Source organism: Tiliqua scincoides, chromosome 5 (assembly GCF_035046505.1).
Source record: "Tiliqua scincoides isolate rTilSci1 chromosome 5, rTilSci1.hap2, whole genome shotgun sequence".
Lineage (NCBI taxonomy): Eukaryota > Metazoa > Chordata > Lepidosauria > Squamata > Scincidae > Tiliqua > Tiliqua scincoides.
The window spans coordinates 143,139,557-143,156,536 of NC_089825.1; the positions used below are offsets into that span (position 1 = coordinate 143,139,557).

The 16,980-nt window shown below is 47.8% G+C and overlaps 1 protein-coding gene across 1 annotated transcript in view; it reads left to right on the top strand.

The window, feature by feature from the left end:
- Positions 1–345: 345 nt before the first annotated feature.
- The window catches only part of LOC136654037 (zinc transporter ZIP2-like), a 141,439-nt gene continuing 124,804 nt past the window's right edge, over positions 346–16,980 (top strand). The window contains exons 1-4 of the mRNA XM_066630898.1: positions 346–532; positions 10,747–10,877; positions 11,595–11,645; positions 12,879–13,268. Coding sequence (XP_066486995.1) covers positions 346–532; positions 10,747–10,877; positions 11,595–11,645; positions 12,879–13,268 — 759 coding nt within the window. The remainder of the gene's footprint in view (positions 533–10,746; positions 10,878–11,594; positions 11,646–12,878; positions 13,269–16,980) is intronic.

Here is a 16,980-nt window from a genome sequence, read left to right on the forward strand (position 1 = left end):
ATTAATTGTAACTTTGTCATATCAAAGAAACCATTCTTTTCCTTCTTAGATGATTTATGGCTTTCTTGTTCCTGTGCTGAGCGACAAAACCCAATTTCCATCTCTGTACTGAATGGTCCCCCATGAAAATGAACAGTATGCTGGGATTGATGCACCACTCAATCATTTTGGATGGACCTGGATTGGCCTCATTGTTTCTAAAGATGACAGTGGGGAAAGGTTATTGAGGACTATATCTGTTTTGATTTTAAGGAAATTATTCCAACCCTGAAGCCATACTGGATGGAAGTAAAGCAGTTATATGAAAATATAGAAAGAATTAGTTCTACTCTCTTATTGACCCCAATGAATGTGATTCTTGATCAAGCGCTTTTAAGGTCTGTGGACTGTTTACGAAGGGCTCTATTCATAAATGAATGTTTTTTAAACCACTCAACCCCTGGTGGCTGCTTGGTGGGTCTACTGGTGATTACGCTCATTTGTGGTCTCATCCCATCACAGATCAAATGGTTCCACAGCAGCATGGCAAGAAGTAAGATGGTGGCAAGAGAGAGGCATTGACTGTTGTTTTTTTCCCCTTTGTTGACTATTTGATCTCATGACTATTGGAGCAGTCTTCCCTGTGTCCCAGGAAGTTTAAGTTCAAATATTGCCTCTGTCAAAAACTCAGGTGTTCATTCATGCCAATGGTTCTCATTTGCAAGGGCACTGTTTCTCAACTGAACTGGGACCCACTAGGTGGGTCATGAGCAAATTTCAAGTGGGTCACCATTCATTCCAGTATTTTAGACATTCCAGTATATTAGACTTGATGCCAACATGGTATGTGTCTGCATTTGGGGAAATCTGTACTTTTAACTGGCTGCAATCTATATGCTTTTAACAATGATAGTAAATGGGGCTTACTCCTGGGTAAGTATGGATACTGTTGCAGCCTAGGATTCTTACAAAAGTTTTCCTGCTTGATGATGTCACTTCCAGCTTAATGACATCACTTCCAGTGGGTCCCAGATGGATTGTCCTTATAAAAAGTGGGTCCTGGACTAAAAAGTTTGAGAACCACTGTGCGAGGGTATATCTTAAATCTTGGTTCCTGCTGCTGTCAAGAATGTTTATTCTATTAATAGGACCATCAATGCACATCCTATTTTACAAAATATAAAATGAAGAGAAGGGGAGGGAGATGAAAGCAGGGCAGCTTTATGAGCCTTTGGACACCTTTTAAAAATGCCAGTAGGAATTTCTAGAGTGAATTTCTAGAATGGTCCTTCAGGTGTCCGTTGCTCCCCCTTCCAACTCCTAGAAACTAAATCTCAATGCAAGGTGCAAGTCTGGCTCAAGACCTTTTAGCATATGAGATGATGTGCCAAATGCTATATCCACCCCCCCCCCCCTTAACCAGTGATGCTCCAGTCTTTGCTCTTCTAATTTTCTGGATTGGAAAAGGAAGTGTGGAGAAGAGCGCAGTGGGCTAGAGTGTCTCCCTCTTTTAATTCAGTGAGTGGGTGGAGGAGGAGGATCAGGGAAAGTGAGTGGGTCATCAGGGAATTCCGGTGGCACGTGTATTAGCGCGCCACTGGCGTTTACCCTGCCCCAGCATGGGGCACAGGAGGAGCCAGCCTCGCAGCCGATTGGCTGGGGGCTAATTGGTCTGGGGCCACGTGTAGGCTGCTCAGAGAAGCCCACGCAGGACTTCCTGCGCACTGCTCCCCGACTCAGGCCACTTTGCTGGGGCCCTGAGCCCAGCAGACTTCGCTGCGGGCGCCCGCCTGCCCACCTGCCCTCTTGGCTTAGCTTTGGGTGGCGAGCAGCTGTTGGCGGTGGTGCCTGGGTTGGGCTTCTTGGCTGGGTTGTGGGGGGCTGCCTTGCAGGGGCAGCGGTCCAGCTGCGCCCCTCTTTGGCCGCGTGTGAGCGGCTGGTGTGCCCACGCCTCTGGTGGGCTCAGTGTGCTTTGGGGCTGGGTGCTTGGCTACTCAGGATTTTCCGACCTGGGGCTGAGCTTGGCTACTTGAATTCCCGATTTTGGGTGTGCTTGGCTACTCTTCGTCTTCCTGCTCGAGGCTGCTGGCTGTGCGCAGCGGGAGCCGCTGAGTGCCCAATCTTCCCCGCACCCCCCTCGCTGAGTGCCCAACCTCCCCCGCACCTCCCCAGGGCAGTTTGGGCGGCCAGCGCTTGGGCGCCTGGCAGCTCTGCTTTGGCAGGTCCGTGCTTGAGCCTGCCCTCCGCCCTGCCGGTTGTTGGAGCCTGTGTGGAGCGGGTTTGCCTGCTTGGTTTGCAGGTGCTCCGTGGCGGTGCGTTTGGGCACATGCCTGGCTGCGGCTGGTGCCTGCTGCCCTTGGAGTTGCCCTGCCTGGGCTCCTGCTGGCTGCTTGTTGAGCCTGCCAGCAAAAGCACTAGGAGGTTTCTTCCCTGCACGCCCTCCTGCTTGTGTTTAGGGCTTTTGGGTCGGTGCTGGGCATTTCTCCTCCCAGCGCATAGTGGGGACACGCGTTTTTTCTTTAGTTTGCTTCCTTCCCTTGCCTGTGAGGCCTGGTGGCTGAGTGGTGTTTACCCTCAACAGTGGTTGAAGCTAAGCAGGGTTGGCTGTGGTCCTGAATTGGATGGGAGACCTCAAAGTTGGTAGCAGTTTTGCTGTGTCCTTTGCATAATAAATTTTTTTTAAAAAGGGAAGGGGGGGAGAAAACAAGAAGTTAATTCGATAAATAAATAAAAAGGTGAGATTAAAAAAATTCATATTTAAGGAAGTTGTATTTAAAATATAAATTAATAAAAAAATTGAAATTAAAAATTAAATAAAAATAAGATCAAGGGAGTGGGAACATTATAGTAGTTTAGTGGTAAGTATTGTAAGGGTAGTTAACACTGCTTCCCCCCCACAGTTGTTCAATCATTGCTATGCCTAAGAGAAACAAGAAATCCGGGGGGAAGGCCCCAAAGCGTCCCCCCCAATCCCGCACCAGCTTCTTCCTCGGATGAGGAGAATGATACAACTGAGCTGCGGGTCCTGGTTGCACAGGTGGAGGCGCTTGAGAAGGAGAAGGCAATGCGTGAGACTCGTCTGGGAGATGGTGGTAGCACATCAGGTGCTCCCCCCCAGTCGGAGGTCTACCAGAAAATGGTGTGGTGTGAAGCTCATGGAAATCCTTTCTTCCAGGTTAACCGCTTTGGAGAAACTCGTTGAGCGGCAGGCTCCACCTGGACCTCCAGTTGTTCAGGTGCAGGCATCAGACCCTGAGGAACAGCAGCATTCGCAAGGAGCATCTTGCCAGGCAGTACCCTGGATGGGATTATGTCAGAATGCCAGATGCAGGGGAGGGCACCAGGATGAGGTCTCTTGTTAACTGGTGTGCTCCCTGGGGCATTTGGTGGGCCGCTGTGAGATACAGGAAGCTGGACTAGATGGGCCTGTGGCCTGATCCAGTGGGGCTGTTCTTATTTTCTTATTTTCTTATACCCAAGCCTCCAATGGGTGAGAGCGGGCAGATGGATAGCTCAGCCTGGGCTGGTGTATGGGATGAGCATGAAGGTGTGAATTCCTCAGTGTTGGCAGCTTCGGCTCTGTTGCCGTATTGGCCAGCTTGGGGTTATTCTCAGGTGCCACAAGCCCCCCCCCCCTTTTCCATATTCACCAGGAATATGGCAGCAACCTGGGATCTCCCCAGGGGCACCGGCATCCCAGGCGGGACAGACCGTAGCTGCCGCTCTGCCGTTTACGGGGGTTTCCCTGGTCTCCGGTTTCCCGTATATTTTCGCTCCTTATGCCAATGTCCCATATGGGGTTTTTTCTCAGGGAGCCATGGAAGGGTCAGGTGAGCGTCCGCGAGTAGCTTATGGGGATGTGGCCCTGCCTTTGGGTGGTCACCTCGCCTTGGCGGTTAAAGAGAAAATTTGGAGGGGCGAGTTTGTTGATGTTTTTAGTTTATTACATAAGGAACCTGAGCCAGCCCTGGGTGGTGACCCAGCACCTGATCCCCAAGTGGCACGAAGGCAGAAAATTGATAAGAATTGGAATAACTGGTTAAATGGATGCATTATTTATGCTGCAGTAGTTATTCAGATGCAGCCAGCACGGGCAACTGCGCTTTCTAAGTACCTGGATATTATCCACAGGGCTTTCTGCGAATATGCGCGCACAGCCTGACTTGCATATGATGAACATTTTTGTTTACGTGCTTCACACGACTCCGCCCTTGACTGGCGGGTTCCACAGTGGGAATTGTGGGTCCAGATTGTCCTGCCGGCCCGGTCCAATTTGGGTGACCGATATGATAGCGGGCATTTGATTGCTCGGAGCACCACCGGGCCAGTGGCAGGGATGTCAGGAGTGTGTTGGGTTCAAACCCCCCCCTGCTCCTGCTACGAGTTTAACTCCACGGGGCGGGGCGGTAAGACAGGTTGCACTTTTGCACATGTCTGTGGGCAGTGCAATGGTCAGCACTCAGTGTCCGTGTGCCCCAAGCTGGCAGGTTTTAGGAGGGGTCCCAGGCCCCAAGCTGGGCAGGCCAAGAGAGAGGGCGGTCAGCCCCCTCAAGCTGGAAGGGGGGCCCACCCTGATTAGAGTAGAGGCATTGGCTTCATTTTTTGAAGGGGTATCCAAAGTTTCAGGATGCTCAAATGTTATTGGAAGGTTTTGATAAAGGATTTCGGATTTCTGCGCCCCCTCCCTCCAGATCTACCTGTACCAGGAATCTCCCATCGGTCAAGGGTATAGAGGGGATAGTTCAAGCTAAGATAGATAAGGAATTGGGAGCCGGCCGTTTGGCAGGCCCCTTTAAGTCTCCTCTGTTTTTCCAAGGTTCAGGTGTCCCCTTTAGGTGTACTTCCCAAGAAGGACCCTGGGACCTTCTGTCTCATTCACTATCTGTCCTATCCTTACGGGGACTCAGTTAATGATAGGATCCCTTCGCACCTTTGTTCAGTACGATACACTTCTTTGGACCAAGCTATCGGGGTGGTACGTGGCTGTGGCCGTGGCACCCTCATGGCCAAGGCGGATACTGAGTATGCATTCAGACTCCTGCCCGTCCACCCCGATGATTTTTGTTTGCTTGGTTTTCAATTTAATGGTTCCCTATACCTGGATAAAGCGCTGCCAATGGGATGCGCAATCTCCTGTGCCCTTTTTGAGAAATTTAGCTCCTTTTTGGAGTGGGTAGTGGTGAGCAGAGCACGACTCTCCTCAGTGGTGCATTATCTTGATGATTTTCTTTTCGTGGGCGCGGGTGGATCTGATCAGTGCCTGCACCTGCTACATACCTTGTGGCTGTGTGCAAGGAGTTGGGGGTTCCCCTTGCCCATGAAAAGACTGACTACCCTTATGTTTTTGGGTATTGAATTGGACACGGTACAGCAGTGCAGTAGGCTGCCTGGTGATAAGTTGGTTAGGATGCAGCAGTTAATTCGTGCTGGCCTCCAGGCTCAGAAATTGTCCTTGAGGCATTTGCAGGTTCTGGCGGGGCATTTGAATTTCGCCTGCAGGGTAGTTGCCGCTGGTCGAGCCTTTTTGAGGAGGCTGTGTGATTGCATGTCGAGTATCAAGAAGCCTCACCACTGCCTGCGGATCACCCAGGACATGAAGGCAGATTTGGCAACCTAGTTACAGTTTTTGGAATTTTATAATGGTGTATCCTTTTGGCTGCAGGAGTGTTTACTTGAGGCCGAGCTGCAGGTTTACTCTGATGCTGCTGGTGGTTTTGGGTTTGGAGTTTATTTTAGAGGGAGATGGTGTTCTGCCCTTGGCCGGATGCATGGGTTTCAGAGGGGGTTACAGCGGACATGACCTTTTTGGAGATGTTCCCCCTTGTGGTGGCAGTTCATTTATGGACAGAGGAATTTGCCAACTCCACCGTGCGTTTCTGGTGCGAAAACCGAGCTGTGGTGTTTGTCGTTAACCAGCAGACGTCCTGGTCCCCACAGGTAATGAGGCTGGTGAGGGTGTTTGTTTTGCACTGCCTTAAAAATAACATCTTGTTTTTGGCTAAGCGTGTCCCGGGTCTTGACAATGGCATAGCCGACGCCCTATCTCGTTTTCAGGTGGAGCGTTTCCATCAGCTGGCACCAGGGGCGCTGCAGGAGCCCAACCTGATGCCCCTTTGGCTTTGGACCCTTGGCTGTGCAGAGCGCAACATGTAATTTGGTCTGCACTCGCGCCTTCTACCCGTCACAGCTATCAAAGTAAGGCAAGGGAATTTGAGGCCTTTTGGGCAGCCCTGGCCTTACCCCAAGTCTGGCCTATTCCTCCGGAACACCTGATGCGGTTCCTGTTATACCTGCATAGCATTAATGTAGCTTGTATGTCTTTATCGGTGTACTTGGCGGCATTGGCATTTTGTGCCAAGGCCTCAGGTTTCGCTGATGCTACTGCCGACTTTAGGGTACGCAAGTTGGTTGAGCGTTTGAAGTGGATCTGTCCCCCTACGCCTGATTGGCATAAGCCCATCACCCCTGGGATTTTAGTCAGGTTGATTAATCGTTTTGAGGTGCTGTGCTCAACTCCTTATGAGTCCTTATTGTTTAGAACCATCAGCATCATTATGTTTTTTGCTGCCTTCCGCCCCCGTGAGGTTTTATATGCCTCAGCGGGTGACGGGTCTGGAAGGGCCTTACAGCTGAAGGATGTACATATTAAGGCTGATGTGGTCATTATCACCCTCTGTCGTTCGAAAACCGACCAGCGGGTGGTGGGTTTTAAAGTGCGACTGGGCCTGGCGCAGAATCTAGCCTTGTGCCCAGTAAGGACTCTTCGGTCTTATTTGGCTGCACGTCCTGCAGTTCGGGGTGCCTTGTTCTGCCATGTTGATGCCTCACCTGTTATGTTTTTTCAGTTTAGTGTCCTTTTTCGCAGGGCAGTGGCGGACATTGGGTTTCGGGCGGAAGATTACGGCCTGCACTCTTTCAGGATTGGGGCTGCATCAGCTGCAGCTGATATCAGCCTCCCAGCCCGGGACATTCAGAGGAATGGCCGTTGGCGCTCCTGGGCATTTAAATATTAGGTCAGAGAGCCTGACGAGTGCTGAGCGGGATTGGCTCTGCTATTTCCCCCTCGCCCTGGTGGTAGGGGCGTGGGGTGATGCAGATACCACAACAAATTTCCAGGCGCGGCCCATGACAGCGGTTGGGTGCTCTTTGTTCTGGCATTGCCAGGTGTTTATAGTGGCACTGCCACATGTTCCTGTGTTGCATGCTATATTTCTGGGTTTATCCCATGACAGCGGTTGGGCGCTCTCTTACACTGGCTTTGACAGGTGCTATATAGTTAAGTGATGCATGTTTCTGGAATTGTGATTCCTGTTTTTTCCTGTCCACAGTCTGCAGGGCAGGAGCAGTTCGGGTCCTTATCTGCGGCCACTCCATCGTTTTCTGGGCAAGGAAGAGGGCGGCCTCGAGTAGCTTTGGCACGCAGCTGCAGCTTGGTTCATTGCCTACTGTGCATTGGGTTGCACGGCAGGGAATGCTGTGGGATCAGCTTCTTCCCGCTTTTTATGAGTTTGTGCATGCCCATGCCCCGCCTCACATCATCGTTATTCATTTGGGGGAGAATGACCTGGGCCAGAGGACGACTCTGTCCTTGAGGCTTCAGGCCTGCAGCGATATTCTCCACATTAGTCAGCGTTTTCGCGGGACAGTCATCTTATGGTCTGACCTCTTGCCTCGCAGGGTTTGGCATTATGCCTCTAATGTTAAAAAGATCGAACTGGCTAGGAAGAAGGTAAATTCTTATGTGAGGCGGGCGGTGCTCTGTCACGGAGGCGGTGTCATTTCTCACCCAGACATCAGCTATGATGTGCCCCAATTGTTCAGAAGTGATGGAGTACACCTTTCAGTGTTTGGCAATGATGTTTTTCTTCGTGATTTGCAACAGGAAATTTCTTTCCATGTGGGGCGGTGGGGCCAAGCGCTAGGCTGACCCCCCGGGGGGCAGGTGTCGTGCGGGTTTTGGGTAGGTAAGGTCATCTCGGTGTACACCGCAGGGTGGCAAGGGCCGGGAGGACTCCACACTTGGTCATGCTGGCATTCCCAGCTGGGTGACGCAGGCTGGATGAACCTTGGCCTGGTGGTAAAGGCGCACTGCGGGTTCGCTCAGGTGGCCCTTTGGGGTGACAATGAAGGGGGTGGCAGGCTTGTACTGATGCTGCCCAGAGTCTGGTGTGGTCGCCCAAATCACTATAGGGGGAAGTAGACGGACAGCTCCGTTTCCCCCATGTAGAATCCGCATGACTTATTTGTTAGGCCCTGTTGCAATCTGAAGTGTATTTAAATAGTTAATAAAGTGACCCTTTGTACCATATGCCCTTGCCTGTGTCTTTATTGGGGGGTGCTGGGTAAAAGGTGAGCGCCTTTGCCCCTTAGTGCCTGTTTCGATCTGCGTAATGGATGTGCCAGCCTTCAGTGAATAAATGCATTTGAACTTTTATGGAGTCATGGAATTGTGCGTGTGAACTATAATACAACACTGAATTGCAGACTGCCACATCAAAATGTTGCAGCCAACAAGGCTCACTTTGGACCACTGACCTTGTAGGACAATTCTGTGTGTTGGTTTCTAGTATCCCTTGGACCTGAAAAGGCAAGTGTCCTCCTTGCTTTTAAACAGAACAGGCTGTTGCAGAATAAAGACAGTACACAGCAGCTGGAAGGGGGCCTCTTTGGCAATGTCTAGGCACAAGCAGTAGATGCTTAGCAGTGATTTGGAAATGTCATCAGGAGTGTTCAGTCAGTGTGCCAGCAGGCTCCTCGTTCCATCTGTGGAGTGTTGGAGGCTGCAGTTCTCAAGTCTCTGTCAGAGACTGGGGTGGGGAGGGGGAGTGTCTGCATCATTCCCAGTCTGCAGTATGGGAATATTGCTTTTTCTTTACCACTTAGATATAGACAAGAGCTGGGGGGACTCACAGCTTGTGAATAGGGCTGGCGCAAAACCTTCTAACACACAAGGTGCTGGGCCTCATTTTAGGAATGCATTTTTACCTTACATTGGAAAAGTGGAACACTGTAGCCTGGAACACTGTAGCCACTTTTCCTCTCCTCCACACTTCCTCTTCCTTTTCCTGTCCTGGGAATGAATAGTGGAGATGAGTGGGTGGATGAAGTTGGGTGCCCCTCTGCCAATCTGCTACTGGATGCAACTGCCTCGGTTATCCTAATGAATGTGCCATCTCCTCTTGAGGGGATTTATTTCGTGCATTTTTTTATTAGAACCCCATGAGGTCCACCAATCAGATCACAGTGTAACATAGTGTTTGGGTGTGTGTGTGTGTAAGCAATCCCCTACTGCAGCCCACGAGCCGTACACTCATGACGAGCATTTTACAAGTATAGATCTACATATGGCAGCCCGACCCTATCCAACTTTCCAGCACCAAAGCAACAGCCATGCAGCCCTGTGGTAAGGAAACAAACATTCCCTTACCTTGAGGAGGTCTCCATGACTGCCCCCCCCCCGGGAGAATGGAGAATGCACCACCTTGTCACCGCTGCATAGGTGCTGGAAAGTTGGTTAGGGTCAGGCTGCCGTATGTAGATCTATACTTGTAAAATTATTAAAGATTGGGGATTTAATCCAAAACTAAAATTCCCCCCCCCCCCAGTGAACAATAACTGAGTTGAAGGAAACCATTTAAACACATATTTTACCGCTGAGGAATATTCAAGGGTATGAAAGAAGAAGCTAATTAGTACATGCCCAATTATGAATACGTTTTGAGGAACAGTAAATTATGAAAAAAAAATTTCAAAGTTCCATTTTTCCATTTTACAGCTGGGTATAGCTGAGGTTCAGCGACTAAATCCCATCTGCCTGTTTATGCATCTTTGATCTGTAGTGCACTCATTCCAAAAATTTTGGGGGCAGGTACTATTTCCCTTCTTCACCCCCCTCCCAAGCTTTTAATTCCATTAAGCCACTTCTGCCCAACGTTGCATATATGCAACAGGGAACAAATGTGTACACCTCTGCGCTGGGCAGAAACTAGAACGCAACAGCAACACTCATTCAGAGGGACAGCCTAGTTAATCTTTGCAGGAAAAAAAATCAATTTTTTTTTACCTTTTAAAAAGCATTTTTAACTATTTAAAACCCACTAAAATAATGGGTTGGGTTCAATCAATTCTAACAACATAGTAGGAGTTTTCAAATTGCATAAACCGTTTCTTGGGGTAGCTGTTCTAGACATGCACCTCTTCTTCTTCCTCTTTTAAGATAACAATGTATGAGGAATGAGGAAATGATACTAAGTTCTCATCTGCAGTTGTTTCTAACTTTAGGGCATGGGAAGAAATGCATTCAGCTGGTGCAGGGGTCTGAGTGATGTACTTTCATTGGTCAAAACCAGCTTTACTGCATATCCAGATTTTTGTGTTAAGCACACTGAATTTAGGAGTGCAGCAAATTCTGTTCTGGGATAGCTGCAAAACATGTCAGAACTCTGAATTTGTACAACTTGTGCATTTGCTATATCAGAGTAATGTTTGCAGGACAGACTGATCCCGGCATAGGTCACCTTTCACACCCCGTGTTTCAGGAACATGAGTGTGTGACCTCCCTAGACTGAAAACAATTGCGCTGCAGTGGTCTGCACGAAAGCTCTGTCCATGGTGCTGAAACCAAGGGGGCTGTCTCAGATGCCCAGCTCATCTCTCGAGGTTGAGGGTCATGGGATGGTTTGCTCATTTGCCCATAGGAGATGGACTGTTGTCTCATGTTCTGTTTGTTTTCTCATCCTCTCTCCCTCCCCCATATTCCCTTCATAGGAAAGAACTGGCACATTCTTGGTTTTAAAGGTTGCTTTGCAGCTGGGGTGTTCCTTGGTGCCTGCATTATGCACATGGTGGCCGACGCATTGGGGGACATCCAAGAAGAAATTAAAAAGCTACAGCAGCTGGTGAGTTGCCAACAATAAGAGCCTTCTAGATCCAAATTGTGTTGGGGTGTTTTGTTGGCATTCTGCAGATCTGTTTCTGCTTTCCCCTGAATTGTCTCAATAATTATAAGTGCTGTTTCAATCAACTGGGAAGTGGTTAGGGGGCAGGGAAACCCACCATTAATGTTAAAATTAAGCTTGAACTGGGAATGGCAGAAAGGTTCGCTCTTCAAAAAGATGAGTTATGATGATGATGATGATGATGATGATGATGATGATGATGATGATGATGATGATGATGATGATGATGATTTATATACCGCTTTTCAACTAAAAGTTCACAAAGCGGTTTACAGAGCTAAATCAAATAACTAATGGCTCCCTGTCCCAAAAGGGCTCACAATCTAAAAAGATGCAAAAGAACACCAGCAGACAGCCCCTAGAAAAGACACTGCTGGGGTGAGGTGGGCCAGTTACTCTCCCCCTGCTAAAAAGAGGAGCACCCACTTGAAAAACTGGTGTCAAATGTAATTTAGCTTGCCTAAACTCAAGGGAGTTGTATCCAAGGAATGCTACTTGTGACTTTATCCCACTGAAATGAATGGGACTGAAGTTGGCTGTGAATGTCTCAGTGATGGTGCTTGGCCAGGATTCGTATTCCTTTGAATACAGTCTAATGTCTTTGTGCCACTCCTATTCTCGAAATGCGTCTAATTCTGCCCTTGTGTTTACACTCAGGGGAACTTTTCACAGAAGCATAACAGTACCTGTGAAGATGACGACTCTGACGTAAGTGCTCCATCTCTTGAGCACACCTTTTCATGCATCTTGGGGGTTATTGAGAGGAGGTTGGGATGCAGCTACTGTGATAGATGGATTGGGGATTTTGCACACTGGGGAAAAGGAATAGAACAAATTTTGTTCCTGGATTCTACCCAGGAAAGGCCAATTCACTCTTTTGGAAAAGAAAGAGGAGGAAAAAAAGGAGAGGATTGAGGTAGACTAAAATTCAGTTACTGTGTTAAGCTTGCGCTGGAAATGGTGGGATATTTGAGGACTGCAATTTCACGCTCCCTTGCTCATGTGTGCTCTTTCTCCCTGTGACTGTACCATGCCCCACTCAAATATTTGTCTTGAGTTTTTGCATGAAAATATTGACGCCAAAGCAAAAACTAATCTGAAAATGGGCAACTTGGGAGGCAGACAACTTATTTGAAAAAGAATTATTGATCATGTAGCACTTCTGCAGTCCCTTTTGATAGATGCCCTGAACTGGAGCTACTTTGCAACTGACTGTCTTCTTGCAGGGATACACCCGAATAGCATACTCATTCTGCAAAAGGGAGACATGAGCAAGAGATGTGCATGGTTGTACATGGAGGAAATATATATACAGCAGTGGGAATGCAGTCACTTCCAATATGCCAATAACACCAATATGCCAATCTGTAAGAATTAGCCCTGAATATAATAGGCTGCAGTAGACATGGTAAGGATTGCTGCGTTCTTGTCCATGCATCTAACAACCCTTGGTCGCCACCTACTGGTGTAATCTTAATTTTACAACCTATTGGGGTTTTTTTAGCAATGCAGAACAGTGACCAGTTGCTTAAGTCTTAACACAACTGCTAGCTTTAACTCATGCTTCTGGTAAGTGAATGGGGTTCACTTACCAGACCCTACCCCTCTGAGATTTGAAAGACACACGTACACAGTTGTATGGGTAGTTTCCAAGGCTTATTTGCCATGTGATTTGAAGAGCTACCACTCCATAAACACCCATCCACAGCCTTATTAGATGTGCAAAGCTAGTTGTTTAGTTCATTTATTTCTAGGAGAAAACCTATCCTGCCATTCTAAAATTAAAAATAAAATGCAGTGAAGCAGGGGAAAGAACAAGCAAGAATAAAAAGTAGAAAAGAGAATCATGAATATGTATGTGAAAGCATTTGAGGCCCTGGGCTAGTAGCAGAGGGAAATGAAATTGGATAGTAATTTCTTTCTCTCTTTTCCACACAACAGGGATACCCATTTGGTGAACTAATCATCTCACTGGGCTTTTTCCTGGTGTTCTTTATTGAAAGCATCGTGCTTCAGTGCTGCCCCAGGGCTGTGCATTCCCATGGTGACCATGAAAGTCACGCCGATCACAAGAGTGGACCAGAATCCCACAGCTCTTTCCGGGCATTTGTGCTCTTTCTTTCGCTCTCCTTCCATTCCATCTTTGAGGGCTTGGCCATTGGAGTGCAGAAGGAGGAAGTGGCTGCCATTCAGCTTTGCTTAGCAGTGCTAATCCACAAGGCCATTGTGGTCTTCAGCTTGGCCATGAAGTTGGTGCAGAGTGGCACTGATGCCCGCTGGAGACTCCTGTATTTGGTGGTGTTCGCTCTGATGTCTCCTGCTGGCATTGGGGTGGGCAATGGGGTGTCGCTTTCCAATGGTAATGGGAGCAGCCTGGCTCACTACCCTCTTTCCTGGAGCTATCAGGATAATAAGCAGAACAGCGTTTGCTAACAGGGCCAGAGGCTGACAGACACAGTCATGTTTTCTATAGCATTTTCTACCACTCCATGAAAGCCAGTATGAAATATGGAGAGACCTCATGCAAGGAACTTGGAGATCAGCAGGGGCCTGGATAATGGCAAAATGGGAATAAATGTCACTTAAGGAGTTTGAGTGTGGAAAAAAAAAATGAATGAATTTGTTGGTTGTGTTGTCTGGCTTTGGCCAAAGCTGCCAGGGCAATTTACTTGGGCTGCACTGGGTGTGTTGTATCCCTAATTCACTCAGCAGAAAAAAGCAGCAGCCAGTGGGTACTGTAGTGCCAGACTGCATCAAAAAGGTGAATAACTGCACAATCAAAATGACTTTCATTAAAAGAATATCCAATTGAACTTGCTCATTTCTACTCTACTGTAGTAAGTTGAAAATAATTCAGCACAGGTCCAGTGTCATCACTTCCACTGACCTCAACTGTGGACCTGAGAGCCACTATTTTCCAACAAAGGAATTACAAATAAAAAAAAATTGAGAAACTGCTGAGTTTGAATTTGTCAGGCAATTTGACTGCGTTGGATTAGTTTGAAGAAAGGTGAAGCTTTTGTGTCTCATTTCATTGTGAAATAACTTACAGTCCAATCCTATCTACATTCCCACCCCACTACTCCTGCTGCACCACCAAAGCACCTATTGCATCCTGGGGGGGAGGGGAGGGATAATCCTGGAGGTCTCCTCTGTGTAAGGGAACATTTGTTCCCTTGCCTGGTAAGCCTCTGCTATCATTATGGGTCTACTCTGACTTGTTCCATCAATTTTGCTTGCTCAAGTCTGAGTGGACCTGGAAAAGTGGACTGAAGCCAGAAAGGGGGATAGGATTTCAGTGGTGCTATTGTAATCCACACTGCCCCTTTCCTGGTCTCAAAAAACAAACCCCCCGACTCTGTCTCCATGTTGTTCCTCCCACTCTCACCCCAGCCCACCCCCAGTGCCATTGTATTGGTGCCAGGGCTATTCAGGAGGCCACTAGCATGCAGCTGTGGTCACTTACTACTTGTGGCAGTGGCCTGGCTGTGCTGAATGGTGGATCGTGCTTCGTGTCTGCTGTAAAAAGCATGGTATACACTTGGAATGCAAATTCAGGCAGAGCAACTGGCCCATAGGATTGGACCATTAGTTCAGCCAAATTTCATGCATTTGATCTCATGGAAGAAGAATCATTCACTGCATGAGGGATCTGAAATCAGCCTCATCCTCCTGGAAGTGATCTTGGTGTGAATAAGGAGTAACCTTAATCTCCTTGACCTGTGGATCACCAGACACCCAGCCAACAATAAACACTAAGTCCTCAATATGTAGGGCTGTTCTCTCTCTCTCTCTCTCTCTCTCTCTCTCTCTCTCTCTCTCTCTCTCTCTCTCTCTCTCTCACACACACACACACACACACACACACACACACACACACACACTCAGCTTCTTCAGTCTTGCAGACATTTGAAAAAGTTTCTCAATGTGATATCTGCATGGTAGTTATCTAAATCATTGCCTTTTGTTAGAGAAGTCCCAGGGATAATCTGAAGCCACCTTCAAAATTCAGAACAAAAACAACTGACTCCACCTCAGGAGCTGAGGACAAAATGTGCTCCATCTGCGCTTCAGTTTTGGAAGAGCCAGCTATGCCCTGCAGCTCTGAGGTATTCTCTGTAAACAGCAGATTATCTATTGCTCGACTGTGAAGACTTCAAGGGAGAAACTTTGCAGTGGTGGTTTGCTGAGCTCCTCTAGGGTCATTTGTCCACGTGATTGATGGTTGTGTTTGTATTCATAGGAAAGACTGAGGTTCATATATGCTCTTGTTCATATCATCAACATTGATGCTGCTTCTGCTGCAGCTGCCTCATGGGGTCAGCAACAACTGCCACTCCAGGTGGGGTTGGCAGAAGAACACCCATCAGTCTCCAGATGTTACTATTGCTGTCTTTGCCTCTCTTGCAATTGTTGACCATAAAGGTCTCTCTTTTAAAGAAACTCCAGATGTGCCTTCCCTGGAAGGAAAGTGTTGGGTTGCGTTTTTGATGTCAAGTAATTCTGATTAAAATCAGTTTTGTAAATATAGAAAAACTCCTTGGGATTTGGGACTGGTGGCAGTAGTGGGAGCAGTAGTGGTGGCATGGAGTGAGTTCAGGTTCACATGAGTCAAAAGACCCCTGCACCTAGAGAAGTGGAATGTCAAGATGAACACTAGGCTAGAACTCGTTTGATGTGTCATGCTAATTATCCTTGTGCAGAGACTTTGTTTTCCAGGAAGGAACATAACATTTGGTTATGTGAGCTGCAAGAGTGCATTCACTGGTCACTCATACAAGTGACAAGAGCCTTTAGCCCAAGGCTTGGCTGCAGCAGTGCCCAGGCCACCAGCACCAATATGCTATGTCCCCTGAATGGATTGAACGTGTCCCCCTGGACCTACTCAGATTTATGTCAGCAGAAGAAGCTGGCATAGATCTAAGTAGGCCACCTGGGGACCATGGTGCTGCAGAGTAGGTACCTTTAAATGTTCTTAACTTACTTCTCCGCCATTTCCTGATCCCTGGTCAGCCCATAGTGTACAGCGGAAGCTGTGTCAACACCACTGCCCGTTCTGGGCTGACCTTGGATAGACTCAAGCACTAAGTTATCTCCTGATTTAAAGGTGGATGCAAAAGGTGAAAAATCATGAATCCGGTTTCCCTTCGGAAAACAAAATCCTCACACATGAAATTGAGCTTCCCCTAGTTGTCTAACATTCATCATGGAAGCCCTTGAGTAGCCCTCAGCCTTTTCCTAGCTGTTGTTGCTCTGCCTTAGCATAAAATCTGGGGGGCAGTTTTGTAAAAGCTTCCTTTCATTCCTTACCTCCCATCCAGCAGAAACCCATCAACCTCAGCATGGAGGCTGGTTGCGTTGCAGCTTCTGCCAACTGTGGGTTTCCCTGACCTTCCCTGCATGATACCACAGGCCAAACCCCTTGGAGCATTTGGCCAAAGCCGTCTTCCAGAGTGTGAGGATGAAACCATGAGCTCTCATCTAGACAAGTTGATGGTTTCTTAAAAACCAGAAGAGTTTATTAAAATGTAGAAGAAAATAGATAAGAACAGATGAAATTGGATACTTGATTAGAGAGACTTACTGTCCAATCCCAACCCCTGCTACGCTAAAAAATGGAGGTGCTCACTGCATGCTATGAGGGAGAGCTCAAGGCTTCTGGTGGTGAGGACATATGGTCACCAGCCATTCACACAGGTGGCCTGATTGCATGCAGTGTCACTGCTTCTGAAGTGCTGATGGAGATGGATTCTGGTGATGGAAGACTAGTTCTATCAACAGAAGGTTCCCATAGGATTGGGCCCTAAGGCTGCAATGTTAAACACCTTTACCTTGAAGTAAGTTCCATTGAACACATTGGGATTGATTTCTGAACAGAAAAGAAGACAGTGGCAAAGAAAATAAAACCTGCTTGTAATGAATAATCCCAACACTCTAAGGGGATCTTTTTTCTCTTTCTACCCTGGTGGAGTATCGAGGCATGAGCAAAGTACTCCTCCGTGGCAGAAGCACCTGTTCAACCACCCACACACTATGGGCAAAT